Raw genomic sequence first — 26,966 nt, forward strand, 5'->3', positions numbered from 1 at the left:
TAACACATTTATTTACTTTGCAAAAACAGTATAAAAACCAACACCCACTTAGTAAAAGCGATAAAAAATTTCAAAAAAATATGGATAGCATTTACATGTAGCACACAAAAAAGGTTAATACAGGTTTTCCAATAAGAGGTGTTATTTTGAATAGCCCGCTATTTCGGTAGATGTTAAAAATGAATGAAAATGAATTTTCTTGTAAAAAATTATACTGTAGGTAGTTACTTTATGGCTTGGCTGAATTCTTGACAGTTGATTTTGAAACTGAAATTTAAATTCAAAATCCGAGTTCAATGAACCACAGTTACAATCATTTATAGACAAACACACATCCGTAATTTGTATGTTTGATGAGAATAATATTTATCATGATTTTTTTTTCGATATACAGGGTTTTCCAATAAGAGGTGTTATTTTGAATAGCCCGCTATTTCGGTAGATGTTACTTTTAAAGCTGTCATTTTTTGACATTTGACAAGTAGAAACTACGCCATTAATAAAAATGGAACGATACATGCTTCAACAACGCATTGAAATTATTAAAATTCACTTGAGTGAATCAAATGCAAATCATCTTGAGTGATGAGGCCCATTTCCACCTCGGTGGCTTCGTCAACAAGCAAAATTGTCGCATCTAGGGCTCGGAAAACCCAAGAGTTATTGTTGAAAAACCTCTCTATTCTCAAAATGTGACTGTTTGGTGCGGTTTATGGTCCGGCGGAGTCATTGGAACTTACTTTTTCGAAAATGAGGCTGGAGCAACACTAACGGTGAATGGATCGCTATTGAGAGATGATTAATGATTTTTTTATGGCCGGAATTGGATGGTATTGATCTAGACAATGTTTACATTTAACAAGACGGCGCTACGTGCCACGAAAGCAACGAAACCATTGATCTTTTACGATTAAATATCAAAATAACACCTCTTATTGGAAAACCCTGTGGCTAAGGATACTTCGTGATTAAAATTGTTGAAGGACACGTGGAATCCACATTTCCTGAGAGGCAGTTGATTAACCTAGCATAACATTGGTAAATTAGTTCTGCACCTAGGAGGAATCAGAAGCCTGTATTGACGGCCTCGTGTGAAATTATCCGGGACATAGAATCCTATTTAACATGAATTTTTGGTATTGTTAAGAAACCATTTAGAATCTAATAAGCCATCAGCAGCAATGCGAAATTTCCCCTAGAACTAAGACTGCAGATACCCAGCATTCCCGAGGTAAACTCTGTTGGAAAACACCATAGGTAAAAACCATAGACATTCAAATTAATAGACTTGCATTATATTATTTCAACGAGCTAGACGAAAACCACGTAACCATATTTTTGGTACCAGGAGAGTTCGAGAATGCTTTGACTAAACTTTGACATCAGTCGTACATTGACAACCAAATAGCGCATAATGAAATAACCATACCATGAGCAGAAAAGTAAAGTAAGGCAAAGGTTTACAGCGTTGTTCATTGTGCGACTTTTCTGCACAGTTTCTGAATGTCCATTCTTAAACGAATCGGCGATAATTAATAAAATAGGCAGTGTGTAGAGAAATAGTAGGTTCATTTTTAGACATTTGGTTAAAAGGACGATTAGAAACTTTGACCATTTTACAGTGTACGTCAGATAACTTTTGCCCTTGTAAATTGTACTGTTGGTGTTGGACTCCCCCAATCTTTATGCAAATGTCTTTTAGTGCATTATTTATTATCAACGCCACGGGCCTGCAGGAGTGTCGGTTTGGGAGATTAACAGTCACAGTAGTTACAGTAGATATAAGAGAATGTGTTTGAGTGTGAAGGAAGTGAAAATTGAAAGAGGGAGAGTAGAGATAGCAATGGGGAATTATACTCACTGCAGCGTCACGGGTTTAGTCAGTCCTCCATCATTGCACAAGCAACATTTTCTCACTGCAATGATGATAGGGAGAAATACAAATATAAACGCAATAACCTTACAATAGGTATATATAGACGCGCTGTAGAAATATCAAAGTGGCAAACAAAAAGTACGTCAATTGTTTTAGAACTAAATTAACACGCGTCGCGTGAGGTCGTGTGTTACCTCTAAGTAAATTGCATTGAAAACTCTAGTAAAAGCCAAGGAATAAGATTTCGTAAATATAAATAAATTATTTAATTATTACAAAAATACAATTTTTAGAATGCTTCCCAAAAATTTACAGCGCGTGCGATTTCAGAAAAATGCGTATACGTCCGTGTGTGTGTATCTGGTTGCCACCAAAAGTTTATAGAATGCATTGTCATCAACATCTAGCATATCTGCCGAGTTTCAGCCCGATCGGATGTCGGGAAGTGGGTTAATTTCCACTTCATTCGTTCATTTTTAATTTATTCATTCATTTTTCTCATGGGTCCCGATACAGCTTCCATATGGGAATCGTTATGAAAAAATGCATTGTATAAAACGTTAACCGGATAACTTAACACAATGACAATTTACATTTAAAAAGTGATATAAAGTTATGAAAAGTGATGAACCATAAAAACTAGGTTAAATAGGTTACGTGGGTTTATAGGTTAGTTAGTTAGTTTTTTAATCGCTTTTACGATACCTCTACACATGAGGCCACGTGGAAATTAAATTCCTTCAGGGCCTGTCATCTTTGGGGATGCTGTGCGGATTTTTTTTTAAAGGAAGGAGAGGAATATCTCGGAAAGAAAAAGGTACGAGGGGTGGGTAGGAATTTGTAGGTCAGTGTGTCCAGGAATGACGGATGTTTGAATTCATCCCCCACTGCTTTACGAAAGACTCATCTGCCGCCATTAGGCAATCCTCACCCCCATGTACACGGCCACCCCTGCTAAGTCACCACTTGGGGTAACATATGCCAGAGGTGTTCGTTATCCAATGAATGAGTGTTTGCATTGCAAATGACCTTATGATCCCAACGAGCAATACGGCAAAGTATCAAAAGACACACACATACTTGGGACCTAAACTGTACAACAAAATCACCCCTGAATAATATTTCATACATAGGCCCAATAATAACTAAATGGTTGATTGGACTGGGCAGAGGAGAATCTGAAAAATGTTAAAAAAACGTCATATAATAAATAGACATAGACTAATTGAAACATACACAACAGCTCAAGTTCGACTCTATCATAAGATTGTAACGATTAAACATCACAAATTAATCCATTAATGAGATAGATTATAGACATAGACAAATCACACACTTACTTTCACATATTTTGGTTCCTTGGAACGGGCATTTTGCCTAGTTGTGAACCAATAATGTTGACCTGATAAGGTACAATAATCTATAATCACTAAAAATATTTTAATCATATCTTGTATCATATTGTACTGTGTGTTTATCTAACGGAATAAATAAATAAATAAATTGTCTCTGTGTTGTGTTTTCATGAAATCGTGTAAACCGCCTATTAAACATCGTTAAACACCACTTATTTGTTTCGTTTTGCAGAAACAACCACATTAAATCATAATATTGAAATAATGATAATAATAGAATTTCTATAACGCACCATTAAATCCTTTGTATTAATTAAAACGCGAAGCCTTGTGATTTGCAAAAACCGCAGTCATTAATTGAACGGATATCAAGCACATGATAATGACATAACGTTAGTACGTAAACACTGTTGAGGTTTAGAATCAGCTTTGACGAGGAATTAACGAAATACCGCAACCTGTGTATGTATTTTGACGTAGTTCCACGAAATATGGAATTATGAACCAGAGTTTATTGAAATGATAATGTTAAATTTGTTCGCAGTGTTGTAATTATTGGTTTGATTTACAATTTAACGTATGACTGATGATACGCATAACGACGCACCATACGTTAAGAGGACGCTACAAGCCAAAAATGTGTATATTCTTGGTATACCTTATATTGTAGGTAATAGGCATTAAAATCGCTTGACAAACGGAGTCTAGAAACGTTCGAATTCAAGCACAAAACTGGTTTTAATTTATTTTGTAAATAATTTTATAAGAAAGCAAAAATTTAATCAAGTGAAAATGTCACAAATAATCTTAGCTATAATACTGTATTTTTTTTAAGTTGTTTCCTTTACGCGTTCATATATTTCAATTAAAAAATGTTTTTTTTAGTAGTTTACATTTATATTTTTTATTGAGTAATTAATTTTTTTATTTGTATTTTTCTCAAGCTAAACGATAGTAAAACCTTCAATTTATCTAAAGCATATTTTTAGTATTCATAATGTAAACCAATTCGTTATATGATTAATCAAAATAGTGATTTAGCATTAAGCTTCGCCTTAACATGATACGTTTCTACATTCCTCCACCCAATTACCTGACCCTGTCTGACAGTTTGGAGTACCTACATACCTACAACAGTTAATCATACATTACTAGTCTGTTAAGAAAACCTGTGCACTGAACATGTTAAGTGCTCTCTCAGTCCGTTTAATTCGAGTGCAATACGGAAGCTTGTGCAGTGATCATCAACAGTATCTCTCAAGGCTATAACATCGATCGAAAAGACGAAGGGTAAGTCATAATCCTTTTCCAATTCTAACTGTTAACCACAGCTACCCCAATAGTTAAAACCAATATTATTCACATACAATATATTCGACTCCAGACTCGATTTTAGAAAATATTCGATTCATTTCAGTAGAAGTAAGCGTAAATTGACCTTACTTCGGGTACACAGACACATCCACAACACAATTCTATAGGTTTGTCTTTTTATTAAGTTCAGAGTTCATTTCCCGAGGGTGTATATATTTTCTAGTTGGTAAACACTCGCTAGTTCCCCAAATGTCCGCAAGGGGCGCTACTGGTTCACTTTGGGGCTGCTAAGAACAACACACGCTAATGGCTTTTTATCATGGGTTGATTTTGTAACAAGTTTTATATCAATAAACAACTTGGAAGAAACACTTGTTTAAACAGAGATGGGAAATACGTGATTTTGAAAGGTTTTTAAAAATAATATCGCCTAAAAAATTATTTTATTTGATTTTTAACCTGATGAACGTTGCTGTTTCATATATGAGACGTGCCTCATGCGCGCCTGTTGCAAATATGCTACATGAGTTTTTTTTAAATCCGTTGATATATTTGTGTGCATATATGGGAATATTATGAGGCTAAAGGGAGGGAAAAGAAAGGTTGGGAATTATCTTCTATTTTGCTATTTAGATCTCTTCGCGTAACACTGCTAAAGCCATTTCAAGCAACGTTTAGATTCTGAATAGTGGTATTTCACCATGATATCTAAGCACGTATCCTGTATAGAGAGTGTATTTCAAAAGACGGAAGGGTCTTGAAGAGAGAAAAACATTCTATTGAGGAGTTTTTGAGTATAAATCGAAATGTTCTCATAATGTGATAAATTTCAACAAGCAACTTCCATTGAAATATCGTAGAACAAACACAACATTCACGTAGAAAACTTCCCGATAAAAAATATTGCTTATTTATTTAAAATCTCTTCAAATTCTTCGTATTCCTGTTAAAAACAGGATTGTAGACCATTAACGATTTTTTGTCACGATGTCCTAATACGTGTTCAACATGTGTCTTAACATTTTGCGTTTCGTCCTGATATAAAACCAAAGCAGGTGGATGAACACGTGTTTCGATATTATTATAAATGTATCAACACTTTATCAGGAAGCGGCTTACAGTCCTGTTTTTAACAGGACGGCAAATAATTTCGAGAAATTTTCAATAAATCAGCTTCATTCATTTTTCCCCGTTTTCCCACCGAAGTACAATATCGATTCATTTGCGTAAAACTAAAACAATTAAAACTTTATGGACCAAAACTTTATGGACCAAAACTTTTTTTGTACCTTGCCACCCCCCCTTAAAACCGCCCTTATTGTGGGAGGTAGGGGGATGTTTTCTCCAAGTTTGCTTCTTGATAGATATTTAATTCAAGTGTGTCACGCTTGGAGGCAAGGGGTGAGTATACTGTCTTAAAATAAGGGTGGATTCAATAATGGAATGTTTACTTGCGTCAACCAAGCATAACAATTTACATCATTTGTATATTTGAACACATTAAAGAATTTGGAACAATTGATTTATCTATTGGAACTTCTGTGCTCCTGGTAGAAAAATATTTATTAAAATCGTTTTAAAACGGGATTGCGTGGTATATTTATTATCAGGAAGTTGTCCGTGTACAATTTAACAAAAATGATTAAATTATTAATTAAATAATGATTATTATTTATTTAATTAAATAGTATAAAAATTAAGTCGCTATTCGCGTCTTTCGGTTTGTGCGCTTAGTTCTTCTAAACTACGCAACGGATTTTGTTAGTGTTTTCACTATCATTTAGAGCATTTCTTCTGGAAAGTTTACATATATAATACTTGCATATTATATTTACAGAAAGTAGAGAAAAGTGGATGTTTTATAATTTGATGTTCCAACTAATTATATTCTCATTTTAGATCAATATTTCATGTTGATGAAATCATTTCTATGCATTGATAATAAAGACATTACCCGGCTTAGCGTTTATCTTCCGCGTGCACCATCGCCGCTCAGTCCCCTCCTTATAATGTTATTATTAACCGGTGCCTTCTATCCTCTACTATCTATTGAGAGCCATCGACTGCTCCGCGCCTATTAGTCGAGAGCACGGACACGTGCCCTGCACGCGTATACCAAAAGCCTTTCTGGATGATGTTGGGAGGTGATAAGTGATACGAATTTTGAATCAATTATTGCAATGAGAATAATTGACTGAGCGTAGCGAAGTCATGTTTTAAATATTGTACCAAATAAAAATAAAAAAATAACTCGACTGTTTTTCATTTCATCTATCTGTAAAGTTGTTTGTGGGTACCAAAATAACATAGGAATTGTGAATCGAGTTATTCTTTTAAAGTACTTAGCTACTTACTTTCTTGCTTTTTATTAATTTTCAGTGTTGTTGCACTACACAATAATACATTTTATATTGCTTACACCCGTTGAGTTCCCACGATAATCATTGATTTATTTTCCAGTGGCGTACGAAGCAATACGGTACTCTGGGCAAATCCAGAGTGGTAGAGAGATATACAGGGTGTTTCGGCACGTACCCGACAAACTTTAACCAGCTATTCCTTAGCACATTTGGAGTAAAAAATTTTATGGGCACTTTTCTGTCCCGTAACATTTTTTTTTAATAAAAATTTTTTCATTCATATTTTCACCACATGTCACCACTGTTTTATCCTTTGTCACAGTTTGAAAACCCATCTGGCAATATTTTATTCGAGTTTCGTTGAATAATATACGTACGTACCTACATTGGCGCGCTTTTACAATCACAACGAAATGGCATGGCACCATTTGTCTCATTTTTAACTATTTAGTGTGTATGAAAGAGCGAAGAGCGCTTTTTGACACACTTGCAAATAACAGCTGTTGAACACGAGAAACAATGCCAATGACAGTGACGGAGTGTGGATTTTTTTATAATTTTTTGTTTTTAATTGAAAAAAAATGTTACCGGACAGCTAAGTGCCAATAACATTTTTTACTCCAAATGTGCTAAGGAAAAGCTGGTTAAAGTTTGTCGGGTACGTGCCGATAGCGAGTAGAACACATCTTAGCCTATTGACAATTTTCTTTGTAAATGTGTTTTTACAAGACCAATATCAGGCCTATAAAAAGATTAATCTATCTACTTATGGAGTTTTATTGTTAGCAGCCCAATTCCAAATGTAACACGACGTGGTGTATCGCCTGCAAGTGAATGATCAGACCATAATTCAGAATTAAAACGTTGGTTGCTTGAAAAAGATTTAACCGTGTTTGGTGACCAGATCTGAATATTAACGAATTTTCCAATCATATTTTCTTCCCTTACTTCAACAGCCTCAAGACATACACCAATAATTGGGAATGCCATAATCTCATTGGTTCCGGAGAGTTGTGAGCAGTTCTTGTGAGGAATTCACATAAATATGTTCAAGGGTACCTTCGTATTGAACTGATAATTTACTAAAAAACCGTCGAAGTCAAAATTATGTTAAGTTTCCTAATTTTAAAAATGTGTAATTTATTGTACGTAAAAGGCTAAATAAATGAAAACGCGGACTTCAACTAATATTCTAACTGTCGCAGATATCAGATTTCATATATTTATTGTTTTGATTTGGGCATGTAGAACAAATGAACAAACAGAGGAGATTGTATGACGCAAATTTGAATAGCAAAGGAAGTCGGGGACACTCAGGGATGACATAGCACGATCGAATGAAACAGATACTGTATAGTCGAGCCATGTCAAGAGTAATAATAATAGAAGAGTATGTATGAATGTGTATGAGGCAAGGAGTGTGTGCCAAGACCGAGTTGTTTGGCGGTTCGTAAGGGTGTGATGGTTAGTGATTTAAATGTTATCAAACTTAATTTATAAAACTCCATTTTAATTTAAAGTTTTTTTTTCATATAATCAACCGTATCATTAATTAATTTATTTATAAAATAATTATTTACCTATTTATGAACAAGTTCTGCTGTGTAATTATTTATTATTTCGCGTGACAGCTGTTTCGCCTCCCGAAGGTAGTTTGATTAGACCACTGTTGATTAAAAAAAATCATCTGCGATCGTCAAAGTTCTGATTTTCATCCCTTAGTGCGCGCTACTGGCTCCCCTCACAAACACTTTCATCAGATGATAGCTTCACTTACCACTCCCTTACCCACCTCCCTGTGCACTCAATAGTCTCTACTGCCCACCCCCCACCTTGTCTACACCCACCCCTGTAGCTAATTGAATCTGTTGGACAAATAAACAGACAAGGGTGTGGGGTGTAAAGATAAACAAATGGGTGTTAAAGTAACGGAAGAAATGATTTCGAATCACGTTTTACTGACGCAGACCCGTGAACAATCAAGGGATATTATAATTGTAGTTATTGTGAAACTGAAAGCATTTAAAAATATATATAAAGATAAAGATCCTTATTTCCGTTCAAAAGAAGGAATTTACTTTTGTTTATTGTTGGGAAACTGAAAAATAAAAAATGACATCTTTCCAATAACATTATAATATTTGGATGATTTGTATAGAGCCGTCTATGTGCAAAATCACCTGGAGGAAAACAAATATATTTATTTCGGGAAAGAAATGACCTCATTTGCTTCTTCAAAATTATAAATGGTATTATTGATTCACCTACTCTACTGCAACTCATTCCCTTCAATATCCCCTCGCAAAGACTCAGAAATAATGAACTGCTCTTCCTCAACCATCATTCGACAAATTATGGATATTATTCACCATTGTCCAGAATGTGTAGACTGGTCAACTCAAGTCAAAACCTTAACTTTTTTGGGATAAGTCTAAATGATTTTTGCCAGTCGCTAAACAAGTGACCGAATATTATAAGTGTCCTGTGGTCCTGACCCATGGCGTAGTCTTGACTTGATTCGACTTGTCACTTTATTTTCTTATATTATATCTGCCTCATGTCTTTGCTTTCATGTACCTTGTCTACTCCTGTATTTTTCATTTTACTTTATTCGTGTTATTATTTTGTAATTTGGACGATGTCCGTTAATAAATAAATAAATATATAATACATTTCTACAAATGTACTTATTCTTATTGTTCTTGTTTATTTACGTTTTGTACAGGCAGATAATATACAGTACCATACTTACCTGGTAGGTCACTTGAGATTAACACTGTTTATTGTTTATTAGCTGTCTTGTACCAGGCGTTACTGGGGGTTATCCTTAGATGATAGACATGTACCACATAATACTTTTGTGTAGGCCTATTTAAGATATACAATTTCGTAGTACATTATTTTGATGTATCTCATAAGGTTTAGCCAGCGTTAGTAATGTAAGCGTCCGAAAATGTTTTATTTACGACTTGATTACAAAACATCGACTTTTCTCTACTTTTTATAAATACAACTTACATGAATTATATATAGAAACCTTCCGGAAGAAATTCTCTAAACTATAGTGAAAACCTTATAAAAATGCGTTGCGTAGTTTAGAAGAACTAATCACACAAACAGACAGATACGGATAGCGACTTTATTTCATACTATTTAGATAAAAAATTAAATACCTACGGTTCGCACGCAGAGGATATTATTGGACTTTCAGATATTTATTTTAATGATATTTATGTTCTTTAAAGAGCCTGTTTAAGAAAGGAAAAGCAAATTTTACACTGGACGGTGCTACAATACAAGGTTTCGATAAGAATTCATCTTCGTAAACGTGAATCTTCCCTCGGTATAAGACAAATTTAGAATAATATAAATTCAATAAGAAAAGTCTGATTAGGATGTATTATAGGCTTAACGTTGGCTAAAGAAGTAGGTAGCACAACACGGCAAAATACCCCAAAAACAAATCATTATTTATAGATTGTTGATCTCATATTTCAAACACAGAATTAACTATATTATCTTCAACAATATTTTACATATTTTTGGCCGAAAATTATTATTCCAAAAAATAATTTATTATTAAATTAATTTTTGTACATTGTTTATCGCATACGTAGTAATTCAAAATCATGTGTTTTTGGTTTGAAAATTTGATCGTCTAGAAATGTTTTAGATGCTTTATTTAAATACTGCGAGTAGAATACATCTTGGCCTTTGAAATAATCGAGTATTTTTTAGAAAAATCTTTTTATAAGCCCAGAAAAAATAATGTAAAGGCCTATGAAAACTGCTTTAAAGTTCAAAATATCCTACTTACGAACCCATTTTCGGTTATGATTTTATTGTATAATGTGGCAAATTGAGTTATTTATAAAATGATCGAAAAAAAAAAAATTTATGTCTGAACATCTACAAAATTAAATAAAAGGCACTTTTTGGCCATGTTTTTTTGTGCATAAATCAAAACAGGCGGATTATCGCAATCTACGTAAGGGTTGTTATTGATAGCGGCTCAATTTAAAATATTACACGACGTAGTGCATCGCCTTAAAACTTAACTTAAGCGACTGCTAACCAATTCAACTTAACTTCAGTCAACTCCAGACGATTATGTATGAGTAGTCAGAACTCTTAGGTACATCAAAAAACACTGTTGTAAATGCATACGTAAATATGCACCAATACACACAATTCTAAATAAATACCTAGGTATGTATTGCGAGCATCAACTCTACGAGTCATTTGAAATAAATAGCCAACAACAATATGAAATAATTCCGTATAAAAACACACAATAAATTTTCATTTCATTTATCATCGTCATTCATAACGTAGCCCAACCTTCATCTTTCCCTCATTGGCTGAATTGCAACGATTGCCTTTTGTGCCTTATTTCATCCTCGTATTGTATTTCACCCCCTGGCCATGAGGGAGGGATTAGTCGATAAAATAGAAATATTATGTTCCTATTTGGCGTTTCATCCCCTGCGTTGTTCTGAATCATTTTTACTTACCATCCCTATAATGGGACTGATTTTTATATCGAATGGTTCATACCCAGGCGTCGTGGGTTCAATTTCTCTACTAGCTACGACCTCTATCTACTGTATAATATATGAAAGAGAAATTAGATATATATTAATATAGATATATGTTTAAAGGTATATATAATACATATGCATGTATTATATATATAAACCTTCCAGAAGAAATTATCTGAATGATAGTGAAAACGCTTTTGAATTCCGTTTCGCAGTTTAGAAGAACTAAGCGCACAAACAGACAGACAGGGATAGCGACTTTATTTTATACAATTTAGAGATTTGGGAATGTTCGTCTCTTTTTTTGAAGTATCACGCCGTTTTGCTATATAATATCACTTTAATGCTTTTGACCAAGATTCAATATGTTTTATCTAAGATACCACGCGGCAGAACAGATATTCTAGCACAGTATAGCATGAAAAGTATTCCTATTGAATTGAAATGGCTTTAACCGTCTTTGGTGACCATATCTGAATAGCCAAGTACCTCACCACCTTCCTCTTCCCCATATCCTTCCCTGACCAACTGCCTTCAGCCTTACAACATATCCCAACTGGAGATATCATAGTCTCACTGGATCCAGGCGGTCGGGAGCTGTTGGGACTCTTGAACGGACTTCACAAAATACAATCTAAATATCTCTTGACTCCGGAAAAAACTACGTAGGTACCTATTAGATACAACGATTCATAGTTTTTAGGTTTTCAGTATCACCCTAGTGAAAGACCACCATTTTGAATCGAAAAATGCAAAAATAGCGATGTCTCTGATGCAAGTACGTATTAAAAATTTAATTATTTCTCTATCAACTATCTAGGTAGGTACTAGGTACCAAAAATAAATTATTAATTTATTCAGTATCATAGCGTTACAAAAATAATTATCACCCCCTATAGGATTAGGGGTGGGTAGGTACCTACCAACCCTTGCATTTGGCTACATCTGCTTTACCACCGAGCACCTGGCAATTTTCAAAATGGGGGGGTTCATACTCTTCCAGACCCAGTAACTACCCTTAAAGCGTGATAAATCTGCCCACCCCGACGGGGACACAGAATAGGGTATGTAATACGTAATAATATTTTGTGCCTATATAAAGTTTGTATGTATATATAAAGGTTCTACGTAACAATAAAAGTTAACCCCTCTGGTGCGATGATCAAATATTTGTTAACCTCATTACCGCCGCTGTATCATATCGGCGGCGTGCGCAATTTGCTACTGTTGCAAATATGATACATAATTTATTTATTTGCTTTAAAGGCTTTTACATGTATGCATTGTTAGAGGTGTACAGGAGTACAATAATAAGTGTATAGAACATAGCATAATAAACTGAGTATGAACTAGGTATATAGGCAAGTAGGTACTATGAAAGTAATTACAGAGCATTGTGTCGTAATTTTGTTGCTGTTTATGAAAATATACATGAACAGTTTGTTGTAAACCATGTTAATAATTAGCAAACCTTTATTACGCCCGATTGGGTTTTTTACAGAACCTGTAAAAATTAATATAAAGATAAAATTTGCAGACGAAAAAAAAATTATACCTATATTTTGCATAGGCAGGTAAATAAATAATACTCCATGTTAGATGACAGTAAAAATTAACTCATGGTGCGCTGATCAAATATGTGTTAACCTCATTGTTGCCGCTGTATCATATGCGAGATTTTATTATTTGTGCGAGTATCTCCAATACGATACGATGCGTATAATACATATTATATTAGGCCTAAACAAAGTTTGTAAATAAATATTTTATGGTAGCAATAACATTTAACGCCTCTCGGGTGCGCTGATCAAATATTTGTTAGTCGCATTGTCGCAGCTGTATCATATGTGAAATTTTGACACAATATGTGACGGTCGCAAATATGATGCACGATGTTTTAGAGTCAAAGATACCTTTTTTTAATTAAAACCTTCATAATTTCGTTATTTTTGCGATATTTTCAGTTCTATTTTATACATAGCTAAGTACCTACCTGCTCTTAGGCCGCTGTCCCACGGTCCGGTAAGGAATTGATATAGACAGTGCAGTAAGACTTTGCAAGGGCATTAATTATGTAACTTTTCTGCCCGTGGTCTTACAGTTTAAGTCAATTCCTTGCCATAACTGACCCATGGAACGACGGGCTTAATTATAGGGTAGTAAAATATCTAGAACGGTGAGATCTGGTGTCATGAAATGGGGTATTAATGATTTTTCCTTGTGGGTTTTCTAGGTAAGTAGATAATTCAGTTGTTTTCAGTCCGTAGTTATCATTTCTTTCATGAGCTATGGAGCTTTGAAATATGAAATTAACAGTAAAAGGTAAGACAAGAGACCTGTTTTTTATCTTTTTTTATTGTTCAGTAATAAAAGATAACTCGGGAGTGTTGAAATTTAGGTCGAAACCGGTTTGTAAACCTGTTTAAAACCGAATGATACCCATTACATTAGAATATATTTAAAAACAACATCGCATTTGTTCAAAATCACTTCATTAAATTCAATGGCAAACATTACGAATTCTTAACATTGTGTATTTTCCACACAAACATTGTTTTAAATGAATTCAGACACGTTCCATTTAAATTCATCTCCTCCCATTTCGGCCAATCAAAAGCCGGTTTCGAGAAGACTTCTCCCTCTAACCCATTGCGACGCCATGTGTTGGAAAGGGACAGATCGATGAAAATGTAATGGGCGTCGCCTAGTGAGCTCCGCCTATCAGCTGAAAGAGGGAGGAGCCAAATGGAATTCTTCTGAAATAAATCAATAGAGGAAATTTCTGTGTTGTTGTTCTCGAATTTGAATTATTTTTGTCCTTTTTAAAGATGCAATCGGTATTTAAAGGTTAAATGATTTTTTAATGGTTAATTTCTCCATTATTACATTTTTCTGTGTACGAGAGATTGAAGGGCTGATAGAGATATTAAAGAAGGGCAGGTAACTTCATTAATGAAGGACTGAACGCAGTTGGCGCTAACAAAGAATTGTCCAAAGAAGCGAAGCTAGCAGTCCACAGTGGAGTGCTGGTACCTTCCCTGATTTATGGCGGATGATAGTAGACTGAATGCTTTAAAATGAGATCTCTGAGTCGTATGTGTGATTAAAATCACGAATGAAATATGTAAAGATGAAAACGTACTGAGTAAGATTAAGAAAGAGACGCTTGGATGGCTTGGGTATCATGTAGAGCAAATAAACAGAGAAAGGGGCGTATAAAGAATATATGACGCAATTGTGGATTGTAGAAGATTGTAGACATGGCATGATGTTTGGGTCCCACCCAGGCGTCGTGTGTTCAATTCCTCAGCTGGCTAAGTCCTCCATCGCTTTCTTTGGTGGTAGTAGGAGATTTTAAAACATTGTCGGGTTATTCCCGAGGAAGACATGGCACGACAAAGTGAATCAGATAATTGAGTGGGGCCATGTCAAGAGTCAGAATAATAGAAGAGTATCTATGTATGAAACGATGTATGAATGTGAATCAGGCAAGGAGTGTGTGCTAAGACCGAGTTGTTTGGCGGTCTGTCCCCTCTGCCTACCCCTGCGGGGAAACGGTGTGATGGTTAGTTAGAAAGTCAGGTTATTCGTAACCCGGGAATGTTTCTTGTCAGGCCATTTCAATAGTCAAAATAACAGCAGAATATGCATGAGACGGTGTAGGTATGAATGTGGATGAAGCAAAGAGAGTGTGTCAAGACCGAGATGTTTGGTGGTCCATCGTCTCACCTTTCCAAACATTGGTGGCTCTTGACTTTAGAGTGCGACAAATAGTAGAAGGGCACGAAACATTCTGTTTTTGTGAGAAGTCGTAGAAGGGCACGAAACATTCTGTTTTTGTGAGAAGTCGTAGAAGGGCACGAAACATTCTGTTTTTGTGAGAAGTCGTAGAAGGGCACGAAACATTCTGTTTTGGCGAAATGTCGTAGAAGGGCACGAAACATTCTGTTTTGGCGAAATGTCGTAGAAGGGCACGAAACATTCTGTTTTGGCGAAATGTCGTAGAAGGGCACGAAACATTCTGTTTTGGCGAAATGTCGTAGAAGGGCACGAAACATTATGTTTTTGTGAGAAGTCGTAGAAGGGCACGAAACATTCTGTTTTGGCGAAATGTCGTAGAAGGGCACGAAACATTCTGTTTTTGTGAGAAGTCGTAGAAGGGCACGAAACATTCTGTTTTTGTGAGAAGTCGTAGAAGGGCACGAAACATTCTGTTTTTGTGAGAAGTCGTAGAAGGGCACGAAACATTCTGTTTTGGCGAAATGTCGTAGAAGGGCACGAAACATTCTGTTTTGGCGAAATGTCGTAGAAGGGCACGAAACATTCTGTTTTGGCGAAATGTCGTAGAAGGGCACGAAACATTCTGTTTTGGCGAAATGTCGTAGAAGGGCACGAAACATTATGTTTTTGTGAGAAGTCGTAGAAGGGCACGAAACATTCTGTTTTGGCGAAATGTCGTAGAAGGGCACGAAACATTCTGTTTTTGTGAGAAGTCGTAGAAGGGCACGAAACATTCTGTTTTTGTGAGAAGTCGTAGAAGGGCACGAAACATTCTGTTTTTGTGAGAAGTCGTAGAAGGGCACGAAACATTCTGTTTTGGCGAAATGTCGTAGAAGGGCACGAAACATTCTGTTTTGGCGAAATGTCGTAGAAGGGCACGAAACATTCTGTTTTGGCGAAATGTCGTAGAAGGGCACGAAACATTCTGTTTTGGCGAAATGTCGTAGAAGGGCACGAAACATTATGTTTTTGTGAGAAGTCGTAGAAGGGCACGAAACATTCTGTTTTGGCGAAATGTCGTAGAAGGGCACGAAACATTCTGTTTTTGTGAGAAGTCGTAGAAGGGCACGAAACATTCTGTTTTGGCGAAATGTCGTAGAAGGGCACGAAACATTCTGTTTTGGCGAAATGTCGTAGAAGGGCACGAAACATTCTGTTTTGGCGAAATGTCGTAGAAGGGCACGAAACATTCTGTTTTTGCGAAATGTCGTAGAAGGGCACGAAACATTCTGTTTTGGCGAAATGTTGTAGAAGGGCACGAAACATTCTGTTTTTGTGAGAAGTCGTAGAAGGGCACGAAACATTCTGTTTTGGCGAAATGTCGTAGAAGGGCACGAAACATTCTGTTTTTGTGAGAAGTCGTAGAAGGGCACGAAACATTCTGTTTTGGCGAAATGTCGTAGAAGGGCACGAAACATTCTGTTTTGGCGAAATGTCGTAGAAGGGCACGAAACATTCTGTTTTTGTGAGAAGTCGTAGAAGGGCACGAAACATTCTGTTTTGGCGAAATGTTGTAGAAGGGCACGAAACATTCTGTTTTTGTGAGAAGTCGTAGAAGGGCACGAAACATTCTGTTTTGGCGAAATGTCGTAGAAGGGCACGAAGCATTCTGTTTTTGCGAAATGTCGTAGAAGGGCACGAAACATTCTGTTTTTGCGAAATGTTGTAGAAGGGCACGAAACATTCTGTTTTTGTGAGAAGTCGTAGAAGGGCACGAAACATTCTGTTTTGGCGAAATGTCGTAGAAGGGCACAAAACATTCTGTTTTTGAAAAATAAAGGTAGATGACCTCCCTAGTAAGTAATGCGCGCTTTACACGATGCTTTTTTTTGTCCGGTTTATCTATATATTAGTAATCTAACGTGTATCCTCCTACATAAGTAGATACCTACCGACCTACCAACATTCCAGTGCGTATACAAGGTACCTACTAATATGTCGACCTATGTTAAGAAGATTATAAACTACAGTAGGTAACTATGAATCAGAGTAGGTGTAGGTAGTTCAGAGGCGAGGGGAAAATGTGGTTAACTAACTAAACTAACCGTCACGCCGTTTCCCCGCAGGGGTAGGCAGAGAGGACCGACTCATTCACATTCATAAATCGTTTTATACATAGGTACCTACTCTTGGATTCTGATTCACAATTCACATTTGCATCGTAATGTACCTAAATGTGGTTAACTAATTGATTTATTAAAAATCTGGTCAAATTATTCGTTTTCCTGTTATAAACGGGACTGGAGGACTATAACGAATGAATTGACAAATTTAATTAGCACGAATATGTTATGAGAAAGTCGGAACACGTGTTCTTAAAAATAAAAATCATACCGCATCGCGTCCATTATATTTATTCGGACAAGGTCACACGTGTTCAGATATATTCTGAATGACTTATAATTAGGAAATAGTCGTGCAGTCACATTTTTAACAGCATCTTTATTTTGGTATACTCATAACCCCTCAGGCCTCTGGCATACTGACTGTTATATTTCTTAAAGATGCTGTCAGAAAGTCGAAGAATTTGAGTGTATTTCCGTTTCTCAATCAAATCCAATTAAATGGATTATTTCAGAACGTATCCAAAAACTAAAATCTGTTTTTGAAAAGTGATGAATTATGCTTTCAAATTTGATTATTAGAAATAAACGTATAATTAAGTTTTTTAATATATTTTATTAGACAAATGTGTTGTCGTTTCATATAAAAATAATTCATAAAAAATTCACAAAGTTTTATGAAAAAATCTCAAATTGCGGTAGGAACCTTTTGTTTAATAGAGGCGTATATTTTAATTATTGTAAATTTTTCTGTTTATCTTTTAGATTTGAATATAAAGCGTAGTGTTTTCTCTTTTTAACATCGTAATCTAATCTAATTCTAATCCCGTTTTTCACCGAATTACTAATAATTTGTTCCTGTAAAACGAATTCCTATCAGAATATAGTTCTATTTGAGTGTAAATAGAAATAGTGAGAAAGTTTTGTTCCCGCCACTGCAATGAGCACTAAGTAGTACTAAATACCTTCTCAATAATCCCCGACAAGAGAAAGCATTTTTTACATTCCTCCGTGAACACTGTTTACATTGTGCTGTCGACGAATTAAATAAATTCCATAGTAAAAATAACTAACCAGAATGTTTAAAATTGTATATTCCTACGAATCTATCTACTGTATCTCGTATTATTTCCACTGAAGTCATGAAGCTATATTAAAAGTGTGTTTTGGGCGTGTCCGTGTGCCTTTTCCATCATCCCAAAGTGAGGCGTTAATTTATTAAAAATCTGGTAAAATTATTCGTTTTCCTGTTAAAAATGGGACTGCGGACCTATAACGAATGAATTGAAAAATTTCTTATCAAAGTATCAGTCAAAAGAAAATGTTTTATGAGGACGGCGTAACACGGAATACTGAAATTGATATTGGCATACTTATATTGTCGCATTCCGTCGTGATATTTATTAGGCAAAGAACACGTGTTATCGATGACTAATATAGGCACTGATAGTAGGTACCTAGATACACAACTGCAGCTGACCCTGTAGGTACAAACCTTTCTGCTTAGGGACTGTCAACCGCGCTAACAACTGAGTCAAATCCCAATTGCGTAGGACTGACATTTATTTCGTAAATTAACTGCTGTAATGTCATCCAATTTCTATTGCCACCAAATCGTCATCGACAACGAGTCTAACTGCCGAGTCACAGCTCGATCGGATGTCGGGAAGTGGGTTAATTTCCACATCAAAAATTTTGCGTTCTTACATACACGAAAACGAAATCTAAATACAATGAGATGTATTTATTGAAATAAATTCTCAATATTTCTTTATTATCAATGATTTGGGCGTTCATTGTCACGATAATTTCTAATTTTAAGCGTAATACATCCTGTTTATAAACAATTTGATAGTTTTGATTGCATTTTTACAATGTAAAGATTACTCAGGTACTTTCAGTATGCCCGAAGCTCAAATAAATGGGCGTATAAGAACCCAGCCCGCCCAGTTACAAAAAGACGAGATTTAATGCCTCCCACATCGAACCAAAAATACCGTGTTTAAACTGATACATCTATCTGCTTTTATTTTTATTTGTGGGGACTTAATTTTGACCTTAAGCCAGAAGTCTACAAACTACGGACCGCGGGCAGAAGAAATATAATAACTAACTAACGACGTGGCTCAGTAGTCCAGAGCAACTGACCGGACATCAGAAGGTGTGGCTTCAATTCCCGTCAGCGGCATTTATTTTTACTCGAGAGACATTTTAAATTTGTATGTATATTTCAAGTGAGTAGATATTGCTTATAATAATTTGTTATCCTTTGTGCTATGCATAAGAAACCTTGTCTTATAAACATTAGTTAATCATTAAAATAATAATAACTAACCAACTGACTAACTGGCAAAGAGTCCTTGCCTCAAGTAGATACCTATGTATTTTTTTAAAGTTGTTTCCTTTACGCGTTCATACATTTCTATTGAAAAAAAATTTTTTAGTACTTTACAATTATATTTTCTATTGCGTAGTTTATTATTTTATTTGTATTCTACTCAAGCGAAACGATAGGAAAACCTTCAATCTATCTAAAGAATATTTTTTGGTATTCATAATGTACACCAATTCGTTATAAAGATTAATCGAAATAGTGATTTAGCATTAAGCTTCGCCTTAAGGTACTTTGAAAATAATCACATAGCAATGTGGAGTAACTTTGTTAATATTTATAATTAAAAAATATAAACAGTTTGGTGTAAAGCATTTTAAACGTGTATCAAGAAAATCTCGATTATTTTAAGATAAAAATAAAATATTGACATTTTTAATTCTGAATATATAGGTATATGGATAATATTGCCCCTGGCTATAAAAGCTTGGAATTCCCTGCCTTAAACCATCGACAATAAGACAAGTCAGGGTACATATAGCACAGCCCAACATTCCAAAATATGTTTGGAAGATACAGACACACATTTTTTTTAATTTCAAAAATTGACAACCTTAATTTTTCAAAGCTTAGGTTTTTCAACTTGTCTGCTTTGAATCATATTTATCCTGTCGTGTAGATATATACCAGTGGCGGCTTGTGACTTTTGGGTGTACTAGAGTGATAATATTATTAAAAATGGCATTTCTGATGTTATTGTAGGTACCTGAAAACATTTTTTTTTTCTGAAAATCGATATTTTGTATGAAGAATTTCAGGAAATTAAAAATCGTTTTCAGCTACAACAAAATCAATAACGCAACTTTTTGTAATATTTACACTCTAGTAACCCAAAGTCACAGGTACCTAACTGATTTTTTTGGATTAAATCCACGCAGAAAGCCACCAGAAAAATAATTTCCCTAAGGGCCTATGTCATCTTTGGGGATGGTGAGTATGGGATCTAAGGAGAGGAAGGAGTGAAGATGGTTCTTGGAGAGACTTCTTGAATAGAGGTCTTATAGGAGGGAGGAAACACAGAGGCCAAACTGTTGAACTCAAGAACGAGTCGTAGAAACCACCCATTCTCTTGCTAATTTATTGTTAAAAATGGGATTGCAGACCTTAAGGAATGAATTAACAGGTTTCCTGATAAACTTTTAATAAATTACGAATGTACATAATATCATGGTGTCGGAATACGTGTTCACGAAATCCGAATATTTTCGCATTCCGTCATGATACCTATATATTTTCGTGACAATATATTCATAATTTATTAAATGTTTATTAGGAAACCTGTTAATTCATTCTTAAATACTGCAATCCCGTTTTTAACAAATGTTTAGTGTGCGTTTGGCTTGTTTCCCAACTGTGCACCGAAGAGATCAATGACGCTAGTTCCTGGTGGCATCTTCCATTGAAATATCTGTATTACAAGGACAACATTTACTCCTGATGTCTTTGTTCTAAAGATTGCAATCCGCTTGTTCAAAAAGGGAATTTATAACACAGAATCAAGTGCTATTTGAGCTGCTAAATTCAACAGTTAATTGAATAGAATTTAATTTGGTTTCACGCCCAGGTAGATTTTATAGAATTTATCTAGTGAGCTATCGAAAATTATACAAAAAAATTACAGCATGATATAACAGTAAATTGATAAACTGAATATAAAATAATATTGGTAAAATAATAAAGGAACTATAACAATACTACATATAAGACAAATCAATAATACTACATTACCATATGTAGGATTCAACAAAGTGTTGGTATAGATTACGCTCAATGATATAAATAGAGTCAGTAAATATATCAATAGTACCCTCAAACTTGTTGCCCAGATCATGCATCGTATTGATTAGTGTGTCTGGTAGTTAGTTGTGTAAGTATTGCAGAATAATGTTACATTTTGTCTTTTATTCCTAGTTGGCACATGCAATTTAAGGCGATGCACTACGTCGTGTAATATTTTGAATCGAGCCGCTATCAATAACACACCTTACGTAGATGGCGATAAAGCTTAAATTCCCGCTTAATACCATCCACCTGTTTTGATTTATGCAAGAAAAAAACATGGCCAAAAAGTGCCTTTTATTTTATTTTGTGGATGTTCAGGCACAAATATTTAAATGTTTTTCGATCATTTTATAAAAAACTTAATTTGCCACATTATTCAATAAAACCACAATCGAAAGTGGTTTCGTAAGTAGGAGATTTTGAACTTTAAAGCAGTTTTCATAGGCCTTTTGCATTATTTTTTTCTGGGCTTATAAAAAGACTTTTGTAAAAAATATTCGATTATGTCAAAGGCCAAGATGTATTATAGTCGCGGTATTTATTTAAAGCATCTGAAACATTTCTAGGCGACCAAATTTTCAAACTAAAACCACATGATTTTGCATTACTACGTAGTGCATCGCTTTAATAGTAAAAACGATGCAATAATCACATTAAAAAACCTACAGATCATAATTATCTTCATAACTATCACCGATAAACCATTATTAGCACGAAATTAGGCACGAACTAGATTCCAAGCTCCGCCCAATTCATTTCTTAAATAGCATAACAAAACATTATATTATCTAAATGACCTATCGTTTCTTGGGTAACTTCAAAATTAGTTATGCATCTTTTTGAAAGAGATTTCTGAATAATGCGTTTTCCGTAGTCATTTTATGAAATGTATTCGTGCAATGTTTTTCATTATATGTGAAAAGATTCTATTTGTTTGTCCATGGTCTTTTCAAAAAAATGAACGTGCGTGGCACAAACAAAGATATTTCTTCTTTTGAAATTGACACGCGTTCGTACCTTTTCTACTTTTTTGAATTGCACAGGTAATGCCTTCCCAAAAATGGGTGTATTTTTTCAAAGTTTAAGAGCTTTTCTAATTTGGCTATTATAGAAACAGTTTAAAAACTTTCGTAATATGTTCTGGGATGGGGCGAAGTGAATATATGAGAAGTCGGAGACGCGAGTCGTTTAATTTGGGAGGCAGGAATGGGTACCGCCGCCCCGGGAACCATTTATTGGATAACCAACACCTCTTCCATAGGTCACCAAAAATGGTTCGCAACGTTTGGTGAATAAAGCGAAGCTTAGTGCTAAATCACTATTTTAATTAATCTTCATAACGAATTGGTGTACATTATGAATACCAAAAAATATACTTTAGATAAATTGAAGGTTTTCCTATCATTTCGCTTGAGTAGAACACAAATAAAATAGTAAATTACTCAATAAAAAATATAAATGTAAACCACTAAAAATATATTATTTTTTCAATAGAAATGTATGAATGCGTAAAGGAAACAGCTTTTTAAAAATACAGAATTATAGATAAGATTATCTGTGACAGTTTCACTTGATTAACTTTTTTTCTTTCTTGTAAAATTATTTACAAAATAAATAAAAACCAGTTTTGTGCTTGAAATCGAACGCTTCTAGACTCAGTTTGTCAAGCGATTTGAATGCCTATTACCTAAAATATAAGGTATCCAAAGAATATACACATTTTTGGCTTGTACGAGTAGCTTCCTCTTAAAAGTGGAAGGTTAATCGTAGAAAATGAATATTAAATGTTAATATAATTAACTCCAAACTCAGTCCATTGTTTATAAGTAGACTTAAAAAGTAAACAATGAATGCAAAAGTACTCATACGTTCATTTTATTGCACCCGCAAATGCAACCTCTTTATTTTTCTCTCTTGTAACATAAACCAATGGTCACTTTATTTGAATACTCGATAATAATCGACTGACATTTTTTCACATCTTCCTCTAGAACCTTAATAATATTAGGTCGTAGATATATCTATCTCACTGCGGTCATGTCCGAAAATTCCTTTAAAAATTGATTTCGTATGATACTAAGCATACGTCAGACATGATAGTGTTTACCTCCTTTGTCTGTATAGCAAAGAGAAAGAAAGGAGATAGCTTGGGGACAAAACTTGATGTGATCCACGCTTGGTACATACAGTAGCATCTCGTTTGGACGCTAGATGGCACTGGAACTCGCTATTACCGTACGAATATTAAAACTAAATTAATAATCGGGTAGTTTGTTAAATCCACAGACATAGGAATAAATAGACGAGAAGATAATGGCGAGGGGTAAAATCAACTGTTGAAGAACGAATGGAGTGAAGCTGACTGTGATTCGTCAATAAATCAATCTGACAGTAAATAGGCATCTCGCATTATAATATCACCATTTACTTCTTAAAAGTAAAATCTGCTTTTGAATGAATAGACATTTTTACATGGGAGCGCAAATTACTCGCCACGTTATGAACAAATTTGCGAAGTCCAAATTCGGCAAAAAAATTCAGTTCTATTTTCACAGTCGAATATTTCGTTTAAGTATTTAGTTAAGACACTTTTATAAATGTTCATAATTTACTTCCCAGCAACCAACCAGCTTTGTGTTTCGCGTCCAGACGTTTCTCGATGTGATAGTAACAACTGATTCATATTATACGATGTGAATATGCTTAAAATAAAGTAAAATAATGCTTATATATGGAATGTAATACGACAATTGGGTTTATTCTCTTTTTCACATCTATTTTTACAAGTTTTCATAGTACAAGTTAACATTTTGCCGTGTTATTTCGTAAAATGAACCGATGATGCCTCGACCATAGTTCGCACAAGAATGATGACGTCACGTTTTCAAATTTCACTTGAGGCCATACGCGAGCACAGCCGGCTCCAATGGAACCGGTATGGGGAGTGGGGATAATACGCTTTTAATCACTTAGGGCAGGTCTACTAATATTCATATGTCTATGGTTAAATCCTTTTTTTATATTAATAATATTGCAGCATATTTTGGGAGGTCATTGTCCAAAGGCCCTCCTAGAAGAGCCATCACTTGTGGAGAGGCTGGTTTGGGGAGACCCAAAGATATTAGAAGAACGAGATATGCTATGTTGGCCGCCGGACCGTAGCCGGAGTACTACCTAATTAGGGTACTTTGAACGGTATCGGGACGTGTACGTACAGAAATCTGTTCTATGTATTAGTGCGGATACCTTAGCGCAAGCGAAGGTGTGCAGTAGTATTGGTGAACAAAACCGGCGACACTCGGCAAAACAATTCCACTCAGTACGAACTGCGCGTAGCACATCTCGTTCTTCTAATATCTTTGGGGAGACCCTTTGACCTTTGGGTCAAGAGACCAGTTGGAGAGGACCAGCCTCCTTATATGAAACTATTATTAATATACACGTGTACCTGCATTTTTCTCTTGTCTATTGAATCGATTATATGTTCATTCTAACCGTTTCGTTTTGATCTTCCCCAGGAGTCAACCCAAGAAAGCAGCGAAGAGAAAGGACAACATTCACGAGGGCGCAACTGGACGTTCTGGAGTCCCTATTCGGGAAGACCAGGTACCCTGACATCTTCATGAGGGAGGAGGTAGCCCTGAAGATCAATCTCCCCGAGTCCAGGGTCCAGGTAAATACATATGTTATTAGATCATTTAAGATGAAAACATCTCAAACGAAAAAGTGAAACAGAAAAAGATTCAGTCTCATCTTGGAAATGAACCCACGACCTCTTCCTTTCCTCTGACATCTCATATCAACTTTGTCATTCTTAACTTATTCGATTGAGAGATAAATTATCTTCATTATCTTGGCGATTTTTTCTTTACTGCTATCTTTATGTGTGATTGCAAGATCCTACGCGTATTAAATTTCAATCTAGATCTAGTGTCTTGGATAAATATATGCATTTTTTTTTAATGTGCGACATCTATTCACTTTGTTTACCACTCTGAGATGAATATTTAATATTTGATTAGTAAATCATGTTATTACACCTTCATACCTATTTTTATATTACTAGCGACCCGTGAAAAATCACAGAATAGGCGCTTCTGCTTACTCATAATATCTGATCAATATCACTATTATCACGCCGATAGCAGTGCGTAGAAACTGGATTTGGTAGTTTCCGGTCGTTTGGCGTTAGAACGTTGGGAGCGTTGGTGGTCAAATTAGACTAATTGTAGGTAAAAAAACGTGAAACCAAAATGGTACTTAAATTTTTTTGTTAAAATACTATACTATAGGAAGGTATTTCTTATCTTACTGAATTATTTTAACAAACAGTTCCACTTTTGAAAATAATTAAAATTAACACAAAAGATCTAGAGTTCATTTAATCATAATGGAAACTGGACGAAAAAAATCATCGTATAAAATAAATATTTAGAATTGAAGCGTTGCTTGAAATGGCTTTAGCCATGTTTGGTGACCAGATCTGAATAGCCAGGTACTTCCTCACCTTCCTCCTCCCCATCTCCTTTCCCCTCCACACTACTTTAAGCTTCAAAACATACCCCAATTGAGGATGCAATAGTCTCACTGGTAGTCTCTCATAATAAGAATCATAGACCGTGTGCAAGGACAAGTTGTATAGCGTTCCATCCTCATTAGTTACAACAGTGGTGTAAATTGCTTGTTCAATCTTCAGTGCTACCGCCCCGCTATAAAATAGTCGAAAGTGTCAAAAGGACTCGTCTTTTCAATTAATTCAACCCTCAACTTGAAAACATACTAATACAAGGGTAGTTTTCATGCCTTTGCAAGTACCTATTTCCCCACCCTTAACATTTCAGGACACAGCAGTAGTTAGTGTATGTTGCCTATGCGGTCCAAAGGAGGTTTGTAGGATGGTTGATAAGGGGGACCATAAGACAGGGGTCGGCAGACTTTCTAGATACGTGATAAATTTACTACATCTAAACCAGAGGTTCCCTAAGTGGTCTATATGGACCCCCAGGGGTCGGTATCGGCTTGCTGGGGGTCTATGTCAGCGAGAAAAAAATTTGGGGGTCCACGAGATTCAAATGGGTGTAAATACGAGCGGACCCCCATTTACCTCAAGTCAACATTTAGGAGTTCCGTAAATGACACAATAGACCTAACACAAATATAATAGACTGACAAATTACTTATTTGATATTTGTATGTTTATATATCTTAAAGTTGTTAATTAAGGTATATAAATAGAGTCTTACGTTCCTTTTCTCGTCAGAATTTATATATTCAAGCAAAACATTGCACATTGGAAGCCGCGAATTTTCCTAATTCCCCAACTTGTTTTTGAAAAACGTCCAGGGCAATAATGAGGTTCAACATTTAAATGCACTTCACACTGACTTCAAAACTAAGTTTGAGGACATTTTGACTATGAAAATGCAACGTTGAAGAATTGGATATCATTTGAAAAGAAGAACTGACCGGAATAAGCACTGACAAAGAACTTAAAGGGCAGTTC

The 26,966-nt window shown here is 35.2% G+C and overlaps 1 protein-coding gene across 1 annotated transcript in view; it reads left to right on the top strand.

Annotated features, from left to right (window-relative positions):
• LOC149409709 (uncharacterized) overlaps positions 1-26,966 on the top strand; it is a 70,307-nt gene that overhangs the window by 29,094 nt on the left and 14,247 nt on the right. The window contains exon 2 of the mRNA XM_089649474.1: positions 24,982-25,136. Within this exon, the coding sequence (XP_089505600.1) occupies positions 24,982-25,136 (155 nt within the window). The remainder of the gene's footprint in view (positions 1-24,981; positions 25,137-26,966) is intronic.

The sequence above is a fragment of the Hesperophylax consimilis genome, chromosome 30, assembly GCF_061612785.1.
Source record: "Hesperophylax consimilis isolate HC1 chromosome 30, BYU_Hcon_1.0, whole genome shotgun sequence".
In the NCBI taxonomy this organism is placed as follows: domain Eukaryota; kingdom Metazoa; phylum Arthropoda; class Insecta; order Trichoptera; family Limnephilidae; genus Hesperophylax; species Hesperophylax consimilis.